Source organism: Carassius carassius, chromosome 14, assembly GCF_963082965.1.
Source record: "Carassius carassius chromosome 14, fCarCar2.1, whole genome shotgun sequence".
Taxonomy (NCBI): Eukaryota; Metazoa; Chordata; class Actinopteri; order Cypriniformes; family Cyprinidae; genus Carassius; species Carassius carassius.
In genome coordinates, this window is record NC_081768.1 from 3941276 (window position 1) to 3960305 (window position 19030).

Here is a 19030-nt window from a genome sequence, read left to right on the forward strand (position 1 = left end):
CGGTTCTCGGTTATCAACCCTTTTTGGAAACAAATCTATATCATTTATACAATATACACAAAGCAGTCATGACAATATGCGCAATTTCCTGAAAACGGCTTTTAAATTGCACTAACATATAGTTGACTTACAAACAGCGGTTTTGAAAACTTGAACAGTTCGATGGTTTGTTATGAAATGTCATGTAAATGATCAAATTAAAACACAAGTTAAAAGCAACTTTGACTGTGAACTACATAACAGATCAACAGATATAAACAAGACCTATAGCGACCGTTTCCAACAGCTGTAAAACTCACTTTTATGTTTTCCAGAGGTCCACGACTGTTTAGCCAGACTGGGACTGCGAATGATCGCGCGCCCGGCGGATTTAAGCGCGTCCATGATGAATACAGTTTATTGTGATAATTAATAATCCTTAGAGTGCGATCCTCCGGCGGTCCTCTGCCCGATCGAGCCCTATCCTTTCCCCGCAGGAAAACTTTTCTGACAGCCTGTGATTATCTTCCTTTTCCGCGGATGATCCCGTGTGGATGCACGAACATGCTCGCCACGGCGGGCGGGGCTTAGTATGTAAATTAATCGGATAATGTTCCGTCATGACGCTGCCGTGAGTGGGCGGGGTTCGAGTATGTAAAGTAGTCAGATTATATTCAGTGGGCGTGTGTCTTTAAACAATATGCCTTTTGACTCGTGTGATTAATACAAACAATTATTATTAATGGTTAAACATTCATTTTTTAGTATTCGGACGATTTAAAACACGTATAATACTACGGTTTAGAATAATATGGATAATGGTCAAAATGAAATAACTAAATAAAACAACATTATAGAAGAGAACAGAGGAAAATACTAATACTAATAAAGAATATTGCAGATATAAGGTGTTCTTTTTTTATTTAGATCTAGTGTTTATGTATAAACTTTGTTATTATACATTTATTACAATAGTAGTCAATTCTATTGGATTCTGTCATGTAACAGTAAAGGGGTTTTACACTAATGTTTACAGAAAAAAAAGTTTTATTTTAAAAACATTAGTATTCTGATATAAGTAAATTGCACAGCTGCACTACTGAAAAAAAGTAGAAGAAAAAAAAGTTAGTAGTGTCAATTATGTAGAAGTGGATATGTTACACAATATTTCAGCTAATATTTCAGAACACTATGACTAAATTTATCAAAATTAATTTACAAAACCTTAATTTCTTTCCACTGTCACACAATGCCTCCATGTAGCATGTGGTTCTTTTTATGCGTGAGAAATAGGTCATTTTGTTTGTCATTGGGTTTTTTACAACCCCAATGTATGACTCAAAGAGCAAATAGAGACTGGGGCATCAGGTTCTTCTGACCCCTACCGTGACCCACCAAAACCTGTTTAGTTTCATGTGAAGATGAAGAATAAATAGAATTGACCAGGGTCTCGCAGCAGAACAACAGGTGAGTCACTCAGTTCAGGTGATTAACACAAAAAAGAATCCAGATCTTCAGCATTCTTTAGTGACTATGACAGATTCATTCAGATTATCGCAGAAACTAATGCACCTGTTAAAGCTGGAAGTTAGATAAGGCTGAATGTAAAACAGTGCATCCCATGGGAGTCATTCAATCTCCCAGTTCATCCTATATTACTGGAACTGGAAGCTTGAGAAACGTGGCTGACATACTAAATGCCTCCTGTACATTATTAATGTGTCCATATGCTGATTAGAGCAACATTCTGCAGCTCATATGAGAATATAACAGCTTTAACTGGTGAAAAGATAGATATAGGCTATACATACAGGTCTGCAACGGCATAAGAGTGAACTATCACTATCCACATTATTTCTAAAGCGGTTTGGCATGGCAATTTCAACTTGAACTTGCGAGGCTTCCACTTCCAGATACTTTACCTGTACAAAATCAGCCCTTCTTCTGTACATTCACACTAAATAGCTTCCAGGTTGAAGATAATTGTGGCATCTTTAAGTAAAAATTGAACAGTGGAGCCCATTAATGTGAAAGTGTGTCCTTGTGTCAATTGTTTTTACATGCGCATCATGCCAGTGATGCACTGAAGAAAGATCAAGTGTGGAACTGTGAGCCTGTCTGCATGGTTATAAAAAGAGATGTTTAATATGAATGCTCTGGTTATTTATTCATGCACGTAATAACCTCTTATGAATGAGAGATGAAGGCGTCACACTTAATGCTCAGAGAATCTGTCAGCACGAGATGCTGCAATAGTTTACAAACTAGTAACTGTTACCTACAAAAAAAAAATGAAACCTATCTTTATTTATATATATAAATTAATCTAAATGAATCTTTGTAAACCTGATATTTCCTACTGACACACTACAGCAAAAGACAGAAAAAACTGGCTTTAATTTTTTGTTGTTGAAAATACTGAAGGCCTTTGACTTTTGCACAGTACTGTATATAAATTAGAAAAAGAGGCTAGGTTGTTAATTTTGCAGAAGCTGGTGTGATGAAAATGTGTTTATGATTAGATCTCGATCAAAATCTTGCATAATTGCCAGTTATATTCATAAAGTCTAATTGGATGAAATATGCCTGTTTACACCATTTAAAACTAACATTAAACATTTGGAAATTACATTTAAAAGCAAAAATGAGATCTAAAAACATAATGTTTATTTTTTTGGCTATATATCACTGACATGTTGATATGTACTCTTGACATTTCGGTCAATGAAAAATCAGATAAAAAAATACTGTGTCTACTTTTAGGGGAAATGTATGGTTTTATTGTTATTCTTCATCATAAATTAACCCTTCGCTCAGACCAAATAAACCATAATTATAAGGTTAGTTCGGTTTTATTATTTGCATTTAGCAATGTTTTTCCTTGCTCTCAAAACACTTTGTATTGTGACCCACCTATGATTTTGCACGCAAACATTTAGAAACCACAACAAGCAATGGACAAACCACAAAAGAATTTTAAATGCCAGGAAAAAAAAAAGAAAGAAAAGAAAAAAAAATGTTTTATTACTTGAAACCTCACAGAGACCTCACAGAAAGTGCAGCCGTGGTCTGGCTGAAAAACAGACAGAAAGCTAGAAGTGACAGCGGGCAAAGAAAACAAAACATCTGCACCCCCCCCCCCCCCCCTCATTTAAACCACTTGGACTTTGCAAACTTTCCCAATACCCCCATCACATCATAGTTTTAAAAAACACAGACACCAAAAACAACAACCATCTCAGAGCACTACAATACCACATAGGACTGACTCTGGCTAAACCCCGCCCCCCTCCCGCCAATCATTCACCAATGGAATACTAACACAGTAACCATCTCCCCTTCTGAAATTAACCTCCCCGGAACTCGTTTAAAGGAACAGACTTCCTCTGGCTGGCAAAATCTGAGTGTTTTTCCAAAAAGTGTGTCAGCTTGGGACATTCTCCCTTTAAACCAGTAATACTTCATGCTTAGCAGACGTCTGGATCTAGATTCATCTACACAGCCTGTGTGATGATGGTCAGATGAAAACCCTTCCAAGACTCTAACAGGGTTAAAGTAGCAACACTTTCTGAACACAACGGCGCCATCAAGTGGTACAACCAAGTATTTCTCAGAAAACAAGACACAAACTATATAATAATAGCAATAATACTCTCCTCTAGCTTCTGATCATTGGGCCAGCCAGTAACCGGATGGAACTGAAACACTTCTTTTTCAACAAATTTACAGTTTTAGTTGGCACTGGACTACACTAGCTTCTGTCTGATACTGAAACATGGTCAACACAATAAAGAAAACAAGAGAAAAGTATTCTGTGTTTTCATACTTAAGATATTCCCTTGCGAGCTTGTCAACAGTGCAATAGTGCAATGCTGGATAAATAAATAATAATGTAAACAAATGACCGAATTCACAAGCGTGGACCAAAACAGGAGCAGAGTCATCACGCCAATGGGCTGGCGATCCGTTTGCCGTATAGGACCAAAAAGGATATGGTTGAGGCATGATGTGGTGAAGGGTGGGAAGAGATCTTTCAGTTCCACCAATGAGGTCCCACATGAAGGCACTAATTATCTGTAACTGGTGAATTACGCTGCTGGACTGTGTTTGTGGCGCACAGTTTGTCTTTTGGTACCAGGAGGAAGAACAGCAATCCACAGATGAAGCTTCGGTTCGTCAAACGAGTCCTTAGAGATTGGGAGTCGTCCGATCCTGACATACTGATCCAAGAGAGATAATTTTATCGCATTGTTTCTGGGACGTTTTATTTTTTTGCGTTACATTCTTGTCATCTTAGATGGTGACATTCTTGAGTAAAAAATCATCTTCTGATATGGGGTAGAGCACCTGGGACAACGGATCTCAAATTTGCCCTGCTTTGCATCCCCCGAAAAAAACAACAACAAAACAAAACAACAGTAAAATCAAGGCCGAAATCCAAAGAAGAGGGATAAAAAATTGATGCGAGCGGTCTCTGAATGGACTGAGGGAAGATACTCACCAACTTCTGTGAGGTTTCTAGACATTTACAAGAGAAAACAAACAGCAGTTTCCTACTCAACGTGTGACGTCCCTTAAAAGTCCTCCTTTTTAAGTCTTTTTTTTTTTTTACTACAACAAATACAGTCACACAATACAACATCCTTTTGACCAGGCAAGAAGCTGTAGAAATAGAAGACAAAACAAAAAACAAAAACAAAAAAGCAATCTGAGCCACAGACATGCCAAAGATGAATCTGAATCTGGGCCTATGGAGGAAAAAAAACAACCAGAGTAGACCATGTGTGTGTGTGTGTGTGTGTGTGTGTGTGTGTGTGTGTGTGTGTGTGTGTGTGTGTGAGAATGAGTCTGTTGTGGTGGGAAACAAGCATTCATTTTTTCAGGGGCTGGTAAACAGATGCGTTGGGGTCCAGTCCTGATGGACTGGTGTCCATGAACTTGGAGGAGTAATGGGGCGTGACTGGGGTCATGCTGCCCGTATCTGCGGAATACACCATGCTGGGCATGACAGCCATGACCTCTGCTATCTTCTGCTTCAGGTCTTTAATCTCCTGGTCTTTCTGCAGAATTTGACCTAAAAAAAAATAAAAAACATATCCAGATAGAAACAACTAATTGTTTTTCCACATTTGGGGATGTTTTCAGTAAATACATAAACTAGTTTAAAAGTTTGTGATTGATTTGAACAGTTTAAAAGTAGTCTCTTCTGCTCAAAAAACTAATTTCTATTTGAATATATTTTACGTTTTAATTTATTGCTGTTATGGTAAACATGAATTGTCAGCATCATTAATGCAGTCTTCAGTGTCACATGATCCTTCAGAAATCCTTCTAATATACTGATTTGCTGCTCAATAAACATTTCTTGTTATTATCAATGTTAAGAACATTTGTGCTGCTTCACATTTTCTGGAAACGTACTTTTTTATTTTTTGAGGATTCTTTGATTACCGTATTTTTCGGACTATAAGTCTGAGTATAAGTCGCATCAGTCCAAAAATACGTAATGATGAGGGAAAAAAATATATAAGTCGCACTGGACTATAAGTCGCATTTATTTAGAACCAAGAACCAAGAGAAAACATTACCGTCTACAGCCGCGAGAGGGCGCTCTATGATATCAAGTGTAGACTACAGGAGCACTGAGCAGCATAGAGTGCCCTCTGACGGCTGGAGACGGTAATGTTTTCTCTTGGTTCATTTCTCTTGGTTCATTTTTCTTGGTTCATTTCTCTTGGTTCATGTCAAATTAATTTTTATAAATAAGTCGCACCTGACTATAAGTCGCAGGACCAGCCAAACTATGAAAAAAGGTGCGACTTATAGTCCGGAAAATACGGTAATAGAATGTTCAATTTAATATGTCTGCTGAATAAAAGTATTCATTTTATTTTTTGTTTTAATATTACGTAAAAATAACATAAAAAAAGAGACCCTACATTTTTGAGTTTGATTTCCTGTAATGTAATTAAAAATATTTCAAACATTAGCAAAAAAAAGTTTTTCAGATAGTAAAGAAGTGTGGGTAATCTGAACAAAAGATTGTGATGGAAGACCTTGTGCGATCTCCAGCTGTCTCTTAGCATCTCCGAGGGCAGAGAAGAGGTCCAACTTGATTCGGGTCTCAGCGCTGAGGCTGTTTTCAAGGTGCTGGGTTTTATCCTGCATTGCTGACAGCGCTGACATCAGAACCTCGGTGTCCTTCTCATTTTCCTTATATTTATGCAGCTCCTAGAAAGACATGATAGATATTTTTATACTTTTTCTCCATTTACAGAAGAATCAGAAGATTCTGAAAAAGATTCAGAGCTTATATGCCATATGAACATCTCCTCACTTGAACTTTGAGTTCCAGCTCTCTGATTTGATCTTCTTTCACCTTTATGTCAAGTGTGAGTTTCTTACACTCCGTCTCCAGCTCAGAAATCCTCCTCCTCAGAGACTCTGTGCATTCACCTCTGACACAAACAAATGACACATGTTAGTTCACTAGGGCTGGTCCGAATACCATTTTTTTTTCAGAGGGAGGGGGCTGAACATATTCTTCTCTCTGTTACGGGGAAGTTGTGGCTTAGTGGTTAGATGTGGTATTACTCCTAACCCTAAGGTTGTGGGTTCGAGTCTTGGGCCGGCAATACCACAATGACTTAGGTGCCCTTGAGCAAGGCACTGCTCCCTGGATGCTGCAGCATAAATGGCTGCCCACTGCTCCGGGTGTGTGTTCACGGTAGTGTGTTCCCTGCTGTGTGTGTGCACTTTGGATGGGTTAAAAGCAGAGCACGAATTCTGAGTATTCTGAGTACTTTGCTGTATGTCATGTCACTCTCAACACCGGACGCGAGTGGCATGGTGCGACAAAATACAATAGAACTTATCATGCTGTCTACACTGGATGCGGCGTGGCGCAATAAATTCCCAACAGTAAACTGCTTATGATGTACTGACACAATCTTCGAATGATTTTCAACAGTCGCTCTGTCACATCCAGTGTAGACAGTCTTAAGCTGTTGCATCCAGTGTAGACACAGTGTACTAAAGGCAGGAATCCCTGTGTCTGTCTGTCTGTTTGCATTGTTATTATGTCAAGAACAGTTCATCCAGTCGACTTCATGTATGGCGGGTGTGTTGCCATGGATCCGAGGGAGTACAGTATCGCATTTTGGTGCAATATGTACACGCGACATGTTCAGAATGAATACATTTTAAAAACTACAGAACAGCGCGATCAAAAAGTGACGCGCTTCACATGGGCAGGGCTTATATGCTCAGAGAACGGACACTGCACTAGTGATACAAAACTCACAGGTCTGTTAAGAGCAATACTTTTAATGTAGAAAAAAAATATTATTAGGCCGGCACTACTGTATGTTTTTTTCTAACCTTATTCTCAAGTATTTTTCAAGCATATTTTGCACATTTTTATCACGTGTAAAATAACTGATTAACATGGCAGATAAAAGCAGCTTGTTTTTTTTTGTTTTTGTTTTTTACATCACCAATTTACTATAGACGCACTACTTACAGAACTTTTTCAAACTTGATGTGTTGTTGTGGTAGGCCAGTTTCAAATCACATATTTGGCACACTGCCTTTGTCTTGTTCTCTCTCAATTTAAAGTGCTCCCACACAGCTGAGGTCGTCTGCATTTTTGTCTTCTCTTCCAGATGAAATTATTAATGACGTTCATGACGTTCACTTATCAGCGATTCATATTCAAGCGTGAATGAGAACAGTTTCACAGGGATCTCAAAATGTATTCAAATCTCAAAATTTAAAATCGAATGTCAACCCACCGAATAAATATTGGAATAATCTAATATTCTGGTCCAGCCCTATAGTTCACAATTGAATGGAAAGAAAATAGACTGAAACATATCTCAAGAAAGGGAAGATATAACTGAGAAGAAAAAAAAAAAAAAAAAGATTCATGTGAGAAACGGATGATGAAGGGAAAATTATTTTAAAAAAGCAGTCCAAAAAGAAAATTAAAAAGATATTACAAAATAGTATGGAATTCATGTTATGTATGTTTCTGTTCTAAAGTTTGTGGTCAGTAATTTTTTTTCCACAAGCAAATACTTTTATGTAGCAAGGACACATTAAATTAATTTAAAGTGACAATAAAGACATTTATAATGTTATAAAAGATTATATTTCAAATAAATGCTGTTCTTTCAAACTGTATAATCAAAGACTGGAGTATTGGCTTCTGAAAATTCAGCTTTTGCACTACAGGAATAAATTAAATTTTACAATATACAAAAAATAAAAAATAAAACCGTTATTTCTATTTGTAATAATATTTCAAAATATTAATGTTTTTACTGCATTTTTAAATCAAATAAATTAAGCCTTGGTGAGCATGAAAGAATTCTTGAAAAATCTTACTGATCGCAAACTTTTGAACGGTAGTGTGTCTACCAGGATTCTTTGATAAACAGACATTTTTGAAGAACAGCATTTATTTGAAATATATATTTTTTGTAATAATGAAAGTCTACACTGTCACTTTTGATCAATTTAATGAATCCATGCTGACTCTGAAAAAGTATAAAAACAATTTAGGAAAAAAAAAAAATGTTGAATGGCATAATGAAATGGAAAGGAAGAGAATGGAATGCACAATATATAATGCAATGGATGTTAGCAAATTAAATGCAATGGAATGATGGGAAGGTGTGTCATGAGCACCTGGTTGCCGCAGCGAGAGCAACTGCACGGGCTGCTGTGGCCTCCTCTAGCTTCTTGCGTTTCTTTTCCTCTGCTAACAGTTTTTCTGCCACTGCACGAGCCTCCTGTTCTGCCTTCAGACGCTTTTCCAGCTGCCCCACTGTCTGCTTGTCCTTCTGCTTCGCTTGAACGGCGTTATGAAGTCTGAAGACACAAACAAGACTTTGCATTACTACAAGTACAGTCCCATGTCTGCTCTGCGGTCTCTTAAGGAGCAAACTGAAGGTGGGATGCCTTACTTGTTTTGCAGTAGTTCGTTCTCCTGCCGCAGCTGTCCGAGCTCAGAGCGTATGGTGCGTTCAGAGCTGCCTAGTGAGCCCAGCTGACTGCGCAGATCCTGTTCGGTCTGTCTGCTAGCCTGCAGGTCTGCCTTCAGCTTCTTAACATCCTGCTCCAGCCTAAAACATGCAAACATTCACTCCAGGTCATAATGAGTCATGATAAACGTGAATCAGGGAAAGGACTGCACTTCCTAAAACCTAAAAGAGTACCTATCTAGACAGCATTTCCAGGGGCATCTAAACTTGCTCAAGGCATGATATAAACACCAGTGTTGCACAAAATTCTGTCTAAGCAGAAAGTAGATGATATATATTTTGAGGTAACTGGTGGTTTCTCCCAGATTTGAGGTATTTGGTGGTCTGCAACTTCTGTTTTACAATCATGTAAATTATTTGTGTACCACTTTATTTTAATAATATATAGGTGTAGGTATAGCTGTCTGAAGAAGAACTAACCCCATCTGAATAAGTCTATTTCCTACTATATAGTAAGTGAAAAATAGTATACCGAAAGAAAAGTAAGTCTAAATACAGTTTATGAAAAACAGTAGAACCCGGATGGCCTAATATTTCTATTATGATGTCAAAGTGTACATCTGATGGGCACTTTATTATCCCATGAGGCTACAGGGGGAGAAGTTATAATGATGGGAAAGTGCTTCATGGTCATGACAACACAGAAAATATGTCCAGATTGCATCCATACTACACAAATATACACACAACTTTTTATGTTCTTTATAAGATGCAGTACCTATTTTGGCAATTCTACAAAATTTCAGATGCAGCTTGTTACTCACAGTTAAATTTCTATGAATTTATGTGGACATAGTAAATTACACATCAAACATCTTTTTGCTGGTCAGTGCAGCAAATTCACATTACCAACATGAACCTGATGCGAAATCCAGATTGCATGGATTTCAACTGAAATGACTCTCGACCATGAAAATTTGCAACAACAATTTAAATGTTTAAACTTTAAATTTAAAGTTCATTGTCAGTGTGAACTCTACAAGAACAGATTTCTTTTTTACTACTGAAAAAAATCAAAGTACGTTTCTTAATGCTTTCTGTGTCAGGAAAAACTTAACAAAAATGACTGTTTTCTTATATGTGTAGTGTTTTTGCACACCCTTTTAAACATTAGAGCTGCAGTTTTTAACATGAAGCCCAGATTTTGAGAACGATGATGCGTGTGAGTCTAACCTGACGAGGGCTTCGGGTTTGCTCAGCTGATTGTTGGGAATGCAGTTTTCCACAGGGTCTCTGTTTGACGCCGAGTTCTTCCCTCCTCCACACTTCTGTTTCCGGTCCCCCTTACCGGAGGAAGAGGTGGACGACGAAGGCCCAGAGGAAGACAGCACGCTGCCATTGGCCGTTCCGTGCCCCCGCGGCGAGGAGCTCCCTCCCCCTCCTCCTCCGCTGGCATTTTTGTAATTTTTGTTGGAGTTGGAGGAAGATGAAGAGTGTTCCTCTTTCAGCAGGTTCTCAGTGCTGCCCAGCAGGTCTGAGCTGCTCAGTCTCTTACTGTTCACGTGGTTCTCCATGTATTCCATCTCCTGAGCTTTACTGTCCACTGACGGTAAGATGCTGCTGCTGCTGCTGCTGCTGTGATGGTTCTGGCTGTGGTTGCTTTGCTTTTTGGACTCGTTCTTGCCTCGTTCTTTCTCTCTGTATTCCAGCTCTGGTAATGTGTTGGATGAGGGCTTTTTAACGCCTGCCGAGCCGTTCTGTGCCACAACTGGAGAGTCTATATCTTGAATGCATTTAGATGCTGCTGCTGCTGCTGTTGTTGTTTATGAAAGAAAAAGAGACTTAAAAATAATAGTTTATAAAAAATAGAAAATATTTGCTCATCCTCATGTCACAACTGCTAGGAAACATTTTTTGAAGTATCTTCATACAGCTCCGTATGGAAGGCCGTTTCCCCCACTGAATAAAAAATAAAACAAGGTAATTGTGACTTTTTATCTCACAATTCTGACTTTTTTTCTCGGAATTGCAAGTATATATCTCGCAATTGTGACTTTAGAAACTTGCAATTCTGAGAAAAGATTTTTTTTAATAAAGCGGTTTTTTTTTCTCACATTTGCGAGTTTATATCTCGCAATTCTGACTATATATATCTAAAAATGTATATAATATCTTGAGTCAGAACTGCGAGATACTCGCAATAGTGAGAAAAAAAAGTCAGAATTGCGAGTTTATATCACACAATTCTGAAAAAAAAATGTCAGAATTGTGAGATAAAAAGTCGCAATAACCTTGTTTCATTTAGTGGCAGAAACGGGCTTCCATAGCTCTGTATATACAATGTCAGTTCAAAGCTTTCATGCCCAAAAAGGACAAAAACCCATTAAAAATGCATTCGAAGTATTCCTTCAAACTCATGCACTTTGTTCCAAGTCATACGGAACACATTAAATGTAGGTTGTGTTTCCCTCTTTTTTGGAGCTTGATAGCTGTGGTCAATAAAGAGTTGTATAGAAACCAAAAACCAGCATATGGTTGAGTGAACTATTCTGTTAGGAGGCATTGTGCAAAGTCCTTACCCTCCTCAGCTTCTCTCTCTTGTCTCTGTATGAGCTGTTGTTCTGGAGGTAGTGCTTGCTGCAGCAGCTCCATGTAAAATTCGTTCTCTTTCTGTACTTCCTTCTGTTTCCGCAAACGCATCTTATAACTTACATAACTCTTAAAACCAAAGCCCAGCGTCACCACCGGGTACCCAATACTGTGAACACAAAAAGAAATAGGATGTCATATGATTAGCAATGTTGGAGGAAAAAGCTACACTTAAGACACAAGTAAGAACTGTAACTTCACATTTTTGGTCCAAGTAACCTGTTTTACACTTTCATGGGAAAAACTTGAGGCATTGTTTTCTGCACCACTTCAAATGTTGTGGATTATTACTGTGTACTGCTATACCATTGTACACTGACTAGAAAACGTGGTGGCGTTGTGTTTGATGGTATTTAGTCTTCTTATTAGTGAGGCACCAAAATTAATATTTAATCAAAATATTAATTTAATTTAGCCCAAAAACTAGTCTTTGGTAATTATATGTGTGATGTTCCAAGGTGATAACTCATTCTGCACTCGTTTTACACAATTTTCCATTGTCCAATTATTTTTGGTTACAATGAAGTGTTGTCCACACTGTTGACATGTTTCCTTGTTGTAGTTTATCCACAATGTGTGCAAGAAATAAATAAAGTAAAAAGGCACCGTGAGAGAAGTGCCAAATAATATTTTATCACTACTGCTGATTGTAACAAATACACAGTCCCTGGACAATTACTAATGTAACCTCAGCTCCCAGACGATCTGCTTACAGCAGTAGTGAAGCAGGTCACATATCGTCACTTACAATACTAAAAGCATGACTAACACTCTCTGAAATGGTTTAGAGGAAAGCAGACAGATCAAGCTGTAACTTGCTCACAATCGGTGCCAGTGTTTGACTCATTGATGTAAGCGAGGATTGTGGAAAATGACATACCAGTGCGCTGCAAACGGACGACACAGGTCCACGTGGAAGTGTTTCAAATCTTTAAATCTGATAGCTGCCTCGATATAAACAAAAAGTATCCATAGCGACACAGTGGGGAGGCAGACCCCTCGTTCTGTGGAGAGACGTGAGAAGAGAACAGTCAATTCAACATGTGCTTAAAACACTTCGCCTGACAAAAGTGAGGGAATGTCATAATCAAAACAGTAACTTAAAATTAATCTAAACAAACCCACAATGATTCAAGCACACATCTGATTCAAGCATCAGTGCTAAACAAAGCGAGTGAGTCATTTGACGCAAATCCTATTGTTGACATCAAAATACAGAGCTGCTCAGTCACACCGGCAGAAATAACCAAGGTCACAGTGTGTGTGTGTGTGTGCATATTATAAAGAGAGAATAAAATATGTAACGACAACAAAAGCTCACAGCAGCATGGGAGTTCCAAGGTGTCAGTTGTACACACACTTGTAAAATATATTTTTAATCCATCATCTTTATACAGAGAATTCGAGAATGACAATCTACACCAAAACCAGACTGACACTGGGACTGACAGACATGTCAGTTTGAGGTTATCTATACTGGAAGTGTCAAAGCTTCAAGTCATCAATGTTCACAATGTACTGACCAACCAGCTGTAAGCTTGAGGTTAGACTTCAGTAACAGTAAAAAAAAGAATACTAGATCAACAATGAAGAACATGTGATCCACAACAATATGCGGCTCTTACCTGTGTGCCAGACGTACTGCACCCACACATATGTGCTGGCTGCGAAGAACAGCCACTGCACTGGGATGAACAGCAGACATATAATATCTGATGTGAATGCCACACACACAAAAAACACTGAGAAAGCCTGCAATACACAGAGAGACACATCAGATCACCACATGTGCAAATGGCATGTCGTTTCATGCTCCTCAGTAAAATATAACTTCAGCGTCCTGCTGTGAAACATCATATAAAACCAACCCTAAACAGCATTTTTTAACTATCAGCTGTGAGATCTTGTGAAGTGTGCATGTGACCTGCATGATCGCGTGTTCTCTGTGTGGTGGTCAGTCCGTGTGAATTGAATGCTTTAAACTTGAGATTTCAAATTATGCTGTGCTTAATGCCTTTGCCAAGTGTCATATTCATGTCATTTTCTCTGTGTACTGTATGTGAAATGAGTGTTACCCCTGCTTTATTTGAAAAATATGATTCCCAACGCACACAAACTTCCCAGAATACAGAGTGCCCTGTTGGTCACAGTGTTTACTCCCTTTTTAATTATATTTTTATTACATATTTATTTGTGAAAAATACATTGCCATCTAAAGTATAAATATGTTGATTTTACACTTTTATTTTATTTTTTTAATACATTGTCAAATGATTAAACATTTCTTAAATATTCATAAAAAAAAAAAAAAAAAAAAAAAGATAATAGCCTTTATATCTGCTATCGGCCCCCTGCTTTCCAAGATATTGGCATCGTTGTCAAAAAAAAAAACAATATCGGTCAACCACTAGTTCATATAAAGTGCAAATAATACTTAAATACTGACGACTGACCTTCTGACCAAGAAGAAATCTCTTAATCTCAGATAAGACTAGATAAGAGTATAAACTGCAGTTTATGTCCCTCACAGGATTATTGATAACATCAAACCCATAAAGAGATGAATAAATTCATCATACAGTATAAGAGCTATGACATTTTAATGCTTTTGTAAGAAGCCTCTTAGGCTTTCCAAGGCTGCATTTATTTGATAGAAAATATAGTCATAATATTTAGGCATTTACAGAATATAATATATACACATTATAAAAAGGCCATGTGATTAAAATATATGTCACAGCTCATTTTAAGAATCAGTTCATTTGAAAATTACGATTCTGGCTTCTAGTGTTCTTTTGTCTGCTTTGAAGCTTATAAGAAGTATAAATCACCATGCAGTTTTGTTGTATGGAGAACAGAAGCTCAGACATTTTGATAAAGATTCGATTTTTTGCTGGGATGACATGAGCGTCAGCAATCGATTTCTTTAATTATTTAGTACCATTATCTGGATGAAAAGCTTGTCTCTCTCTCTCTCTCTCACACACACACACTCACCAGTCCCTGGTATCTGAAGGAGTCGTAAACACTGCGAATGAAGAGCCAGAAAGGCCAGAGGTACTCAAAGCGAAACTCCAGCACAAAGTCTGCCAGCAGCACCAGAGCCCAGACCACCAGAAACTTCAGGTACAGGAACGTACTGAGACAAAGAAATGTTAATCTTACCCAACCATTCAATCATCAATTCAAGATTTCATCTCTTTGAATAAGACCCCACATGTGGCCTTGAGCCAATGAACATTTAGCGACACATACAAGCATCTCAATCATGATCTCCAGCATTAAATCCAAACCAATGAATCATGGGTAGGTGGGGGAGGACGTAATCACTGTTTGGCTTTCTCCAATGTAGTGCACTGAATGAAGTCGATTATGTTTTATGTAGAGATGAGAAGAGGCCAAGAGCTGCATTTCCAGATGTAACAATTTAGATAAGGTGTACTCAAACCACCAGATAACAGAAATATTCTTTAATTAGTCTATAATTAATCTGCTGTGAGATATTAAAAATTTTCCACATATTGTGCTGTCAATGTGAAATTAAGCTACATTGTGAATATCATGAGTTTAATGAGTTTTTGGGCCATTAAATGGTCCTAAAGACTGTGTCACCAGACCGATTTTGTGATCATTCTTTGTTTCACAAAAATAGGAGCTTTAAGACAGCTAACAATATATTATTTTTAAAAATTATTGACATATATGAAATGCAGCTTAAAGTGTTTAAACATGCATAAATGGCTAAAAACAGAACAAAGCTAAATAAATAAAATAAAAATTATAAAATCTTAAAGTTAAAATTAATGACGATAATAATAATAATATTTAAAAATAATAAAAACAAGAAAAAGAAATTTAGATATTTTAACAGAGCCTAAACAAGTGGTTGGTGTTGGTAAAATCAATTAATTTCAAAGAATATTCAAGAAAATGCCATTTGGAAGAGACTGTAAAAGCATACACTTCAAAACAAACTACTTCCCGTTTTGTTGAAAAAAATTTTTTGTCTTTAATGATTATGATTCATCTAATAGCATCTTCTACATATTTCTCCGCTGCTCGTACAGGTGCTGAAGACACTATTAATAGTGTTCTGATGACAGAAATGATCGTGTTAACACAAGGTAAAAAAAAAAAGCAGTCACTGGACCGGTAGGTCTGGGCTGATGACATACTTGCTCAATTCCACCTCACTGAGGAAAGCAATATAACAAATCAGATAACAGGTGTTACAGATGCATCTTCACAGATTATATCATCAAAGTTGACAGCATGGGTGGATGCATCTAAAACAAAAACTCCAAATGCAACACATGATATTACACATGAAAACAGAGGTTAAAATACATTGATGAAAGATTTGAGAAATGTTTCTTTTGGAACAAAACAAAATCATGTGAAGAGATTAAAATCTGATTTCATTCTGATTTTAAATAAAGCCTCCAATGATCTTCACATAAACATTAGCTTCATATTTTAGTATCACACAGTTAGGACCAAATCTATTACTTAAGACATCTAAATGAAATCTGGTTTTACAGATTGGTGTAAAAAATGATTCCAAATGAAACCCCACAGAGTTATTTCCCAGATGCAGACTTGAAATCACATGCAACATTATGTTAACATCTGACATGACTGAATGTAAGCTCTAGAGCCACTACATTAAATAGTAAAACATGCTGAACATCAAGCAGAATGGCAAATGACTGATAATGGGTGAAGTCTGGCAACCCACTTTAATGGCAGAAACAAGTTGCCAGTTATTTACCCACTGTGAGCAAATCGTAGTGTTGTTTAACTGTGTCAGCCATCTACAGTGATAACACTTTTACAGCAGAAGTACTAACAAATGCAAGCAGCGGTGTGCAAAATATAGAATATTCAGCATATATATATATATATATATATATATATATATATATATATATATGCAATTATTGGCCAGGAATTTGCATTAAAGGTGCTGTATGTAGGATTGACACCTAGTGGTTGAACTAGATCTTGCAGTCCAATTTAAAAATATTGGAGAGGGTTTTTTTCACCCAGCGCATGCAGGTTGCCAGACTGACGACACCAACAGGAATGAGCGCACTTAACGATAAATGAAATTAAATATGCTATGTTTTCTTGCAAGTATAAAAATGCTATGTTAAATGTAGGTAAATATTGCTGTTTATTAATGCATTTTTGTGTTATGTACATAGTGCATTATATAAAATATAATTATTATTTGTGCTTGTTTACACAAGGAATTATTTATTTAATTGTTTATAATTATGTCCTTGTATGGAAAACATATTTTGTTTATTTCTAACTAGCTTCTTACTGTATTTTACTGCTTGCATTATGAATCAGCTTGACCTTAATGACTGCTCGGTTGAAATTATGATTTCTCTGACTGAAGAAAATCAAAATTTTGACCATTTCAAAAAAAATATTCACAACATAATTACCTATAAGTTGGTACCATCTATAGGCATCTTTATACAGCTGATTTTAAGGCTGCTTTTACATAATGCAACATAAAAGCCTGACTAAACCGTGTATCAAAGTATATGGTTTTCATTATGTATATATGGTGTAAATGCATTTATGCCATTTCTGAGTAGCATTAAACAGTCTGCGTAAAGACACCTAAAAGCCACTTCAGAAGTGCATCTGTGCCAGTGTAAATTTGGTACAGCATTCATTGACATCTTGCTTTAAACATTTGAAATTAAGTCTGTTTATAGTAAACATACTATATATATGAATGAACACAATGAACATACCCAAACACTGGCACTCAGGCAACAGATCAGCAGTATGACTGGCATCCCAAGTATAGAACTTAATGCTATTATATGAGAGGTTATGCCATCTGCTAAAATGTGAAATATGCAATACTGCTGCATACAACCCTTTCACAACATCACTTTTGATTGATGAGTTAACGTTAGATGCTCCATGACAAAGCTTACAATACAAAACAAAAACGGAGACTAAAAAACTACAGCTCTCATTGAAAGAATGAATTGTGCTAAAAAAAAAGATCCTATAACTTACATGAAATATGTAGGTGTAATTAAGATTATTACCCTTACAAAAGAATCATCGTCTTTCTTCCGTGAAACACAAAAGGAGATGTTAGTCACTCAGAATGTCAGTTTCAGTTATTTGCTTTCATTTTATGCAAAAAAGCAACGAAAGTGAATGGTTAATGTTAGTAATGTTAGAATCTTTTGTGTTTCACATACAAAAAAAAGTCAGATTTTAGAACAGCTTTTAACAATGTTTCAAATAATGATCATTTTAACCTAAACATTAGTCCTGGTAGCATACAAACAAATACTTACTGCCAAAGACACACTGTCATTTCTGGCACACATTAGGTAGTGAGTTCTCAAGGAAAACGTAAAATAAAAAAAAAGTATACAACTGCCCTCGTTCTCCCCAACTTCTGAGGAAAAGCACAACCAACTTTAGTTATTTGGCGTCTCACTGAGGAATTTAAACCCCTCCAGCTGTCTCTTAGAAATCTGTATTTGAATAACGTTCACGCATTTACATATGCGATTCGCTAATTAAATTACGGTTATTCGTCTTACGGTCTTGTAAGATGCAATCACAATCAATCCATCTCTTCGGTGCGGTTTCTGACAGACTAACGGTACCGTCACGTCAATCATTCTGATGATTGACAGTTACCGAGTCTAACCGTCGGGTCTCGAGCGCACAGCGGTGGGTTTCGCGGGTTTCTTTCTTTTAAAGCGCACCGCTGTAATGAGGCCTTCGGCAGCTTATTCATTTCTGTGGAGACGGCTGTCTTTTTACCTTCAGCCAGCTTTGGTGTCGGTAGCTCAGCTCGACTAGATGATTTACAGTCTCTCTATGAGATCTTAGATCATAATAGAAACGAAATCTTTGTCTTTTCTAAAGCTCGTGAATGATAACGGTTTGCTCGGAAGGTCTGGATCGTACCTGCCGTAGATCCCCTCGGTGATTCGGTTCCGTTTTAAGGGCCGTCGAAGCTTGCTGCAGTCCGCATTGCGCCGCTTCATCCTCGCCCCCTTAAATCGGGCTTTTTAATACGTACAGCAGTATGGTCCAGGGTTCTCTCTTACTCGGCAGTCCCGCAAAGGAATATACCGCTGTGGTTGTTTTTGTTTTTTTCTCCTGGAAACAAAGAAATAAATAAAAAGACTGAGTGGAAGACCCTCCTCCTTTTCTTGGCGCAGACGCACAGACACGGGCCTAGACAGGTGTGACTGACAGGCCGCTAAGCCAATGGGAATTTCGCGTGTCAGTTGTCATTTTGAATGACAAGACAAACAGCCAATAAGCAGCGGTCTGTTTTGTAGTGGTACCAAGAAAGGTAAATGGGGCGGCTGACAGGCTTTCTTCTTCCTACCAATCGCTGTCTTTGTGGACAA

General features: G+C 37.4%; 2 protein-coding genes across 6 annotated transcripts in view; both read right to left on the reverse strand.

Annotated features, from left to right (window-relative positions):
• Positions 1-569, reverse strand: part of LOC132156744 (low density lipoprotein receptor adapter protein 1-B-like) — a 42774-nt gene extending 42205 nt beyond the window's left edge. For all 3 annotated transcript variants that reach the window (XM_059565740.1, XM_059565741.1, XM_059565739.1), the window contains exon 1: positions 300-569. In XM_059565740.1, the coding sequence (XP_059421723.1) occupies positions 300-384 (85 nt within the window). In that variant the 5' untranslated portion in view covers positions 385-569. The remainder of the gene's footprint in view (positions 1-299) is intronic.
• A 2164-nt stretch (positions 570-2733) lies between these two features.
• On the reverse strand, positions 2734-18845 carry LOC132156746 (macoilin-2). Of its 3 annotated transcripts, none has more exons than XM_059565743.1 (11): positions 18579-18845; positions 14613-14754; positions 13241-13367; positions 12496-12619; positions 11546-11724; positions 10200-10779; positions 8949-9107; positions 8671-8853; positions 6317-6437; positions 6036-6210; positions 2734-5053 (listed from the first exon to the last, which is right to left on the reverse strand). In XM_059565743.1, exons 1-11 carry the CDS (start codon positions 18656-18658, stop codon positions 4851-4853), a joined length of 2073 nt encoding a protein of 690 aa, XP_059421726.1. In that variant the 5' UTR covers positions 18659-18845; the 3' UTR covers positions 2734-4850. The 3 variants fall into 3 exon arrangements, with proteins under 3 accessions (XP_059421726.1, XP_059421725.1, XP_059421727.1); XM_059565742.1 differs by having other exon boundaries at positions 10200-10782; XM_059565744.1 differs by lacking the exon at positions 18579-18845 and adding an exon at positions 17954-18144 and having other exon boundaries at positions 10200-10782.
• Between the last annotated feature and the right edge of the window lie 185 nt (positions 18846-19030).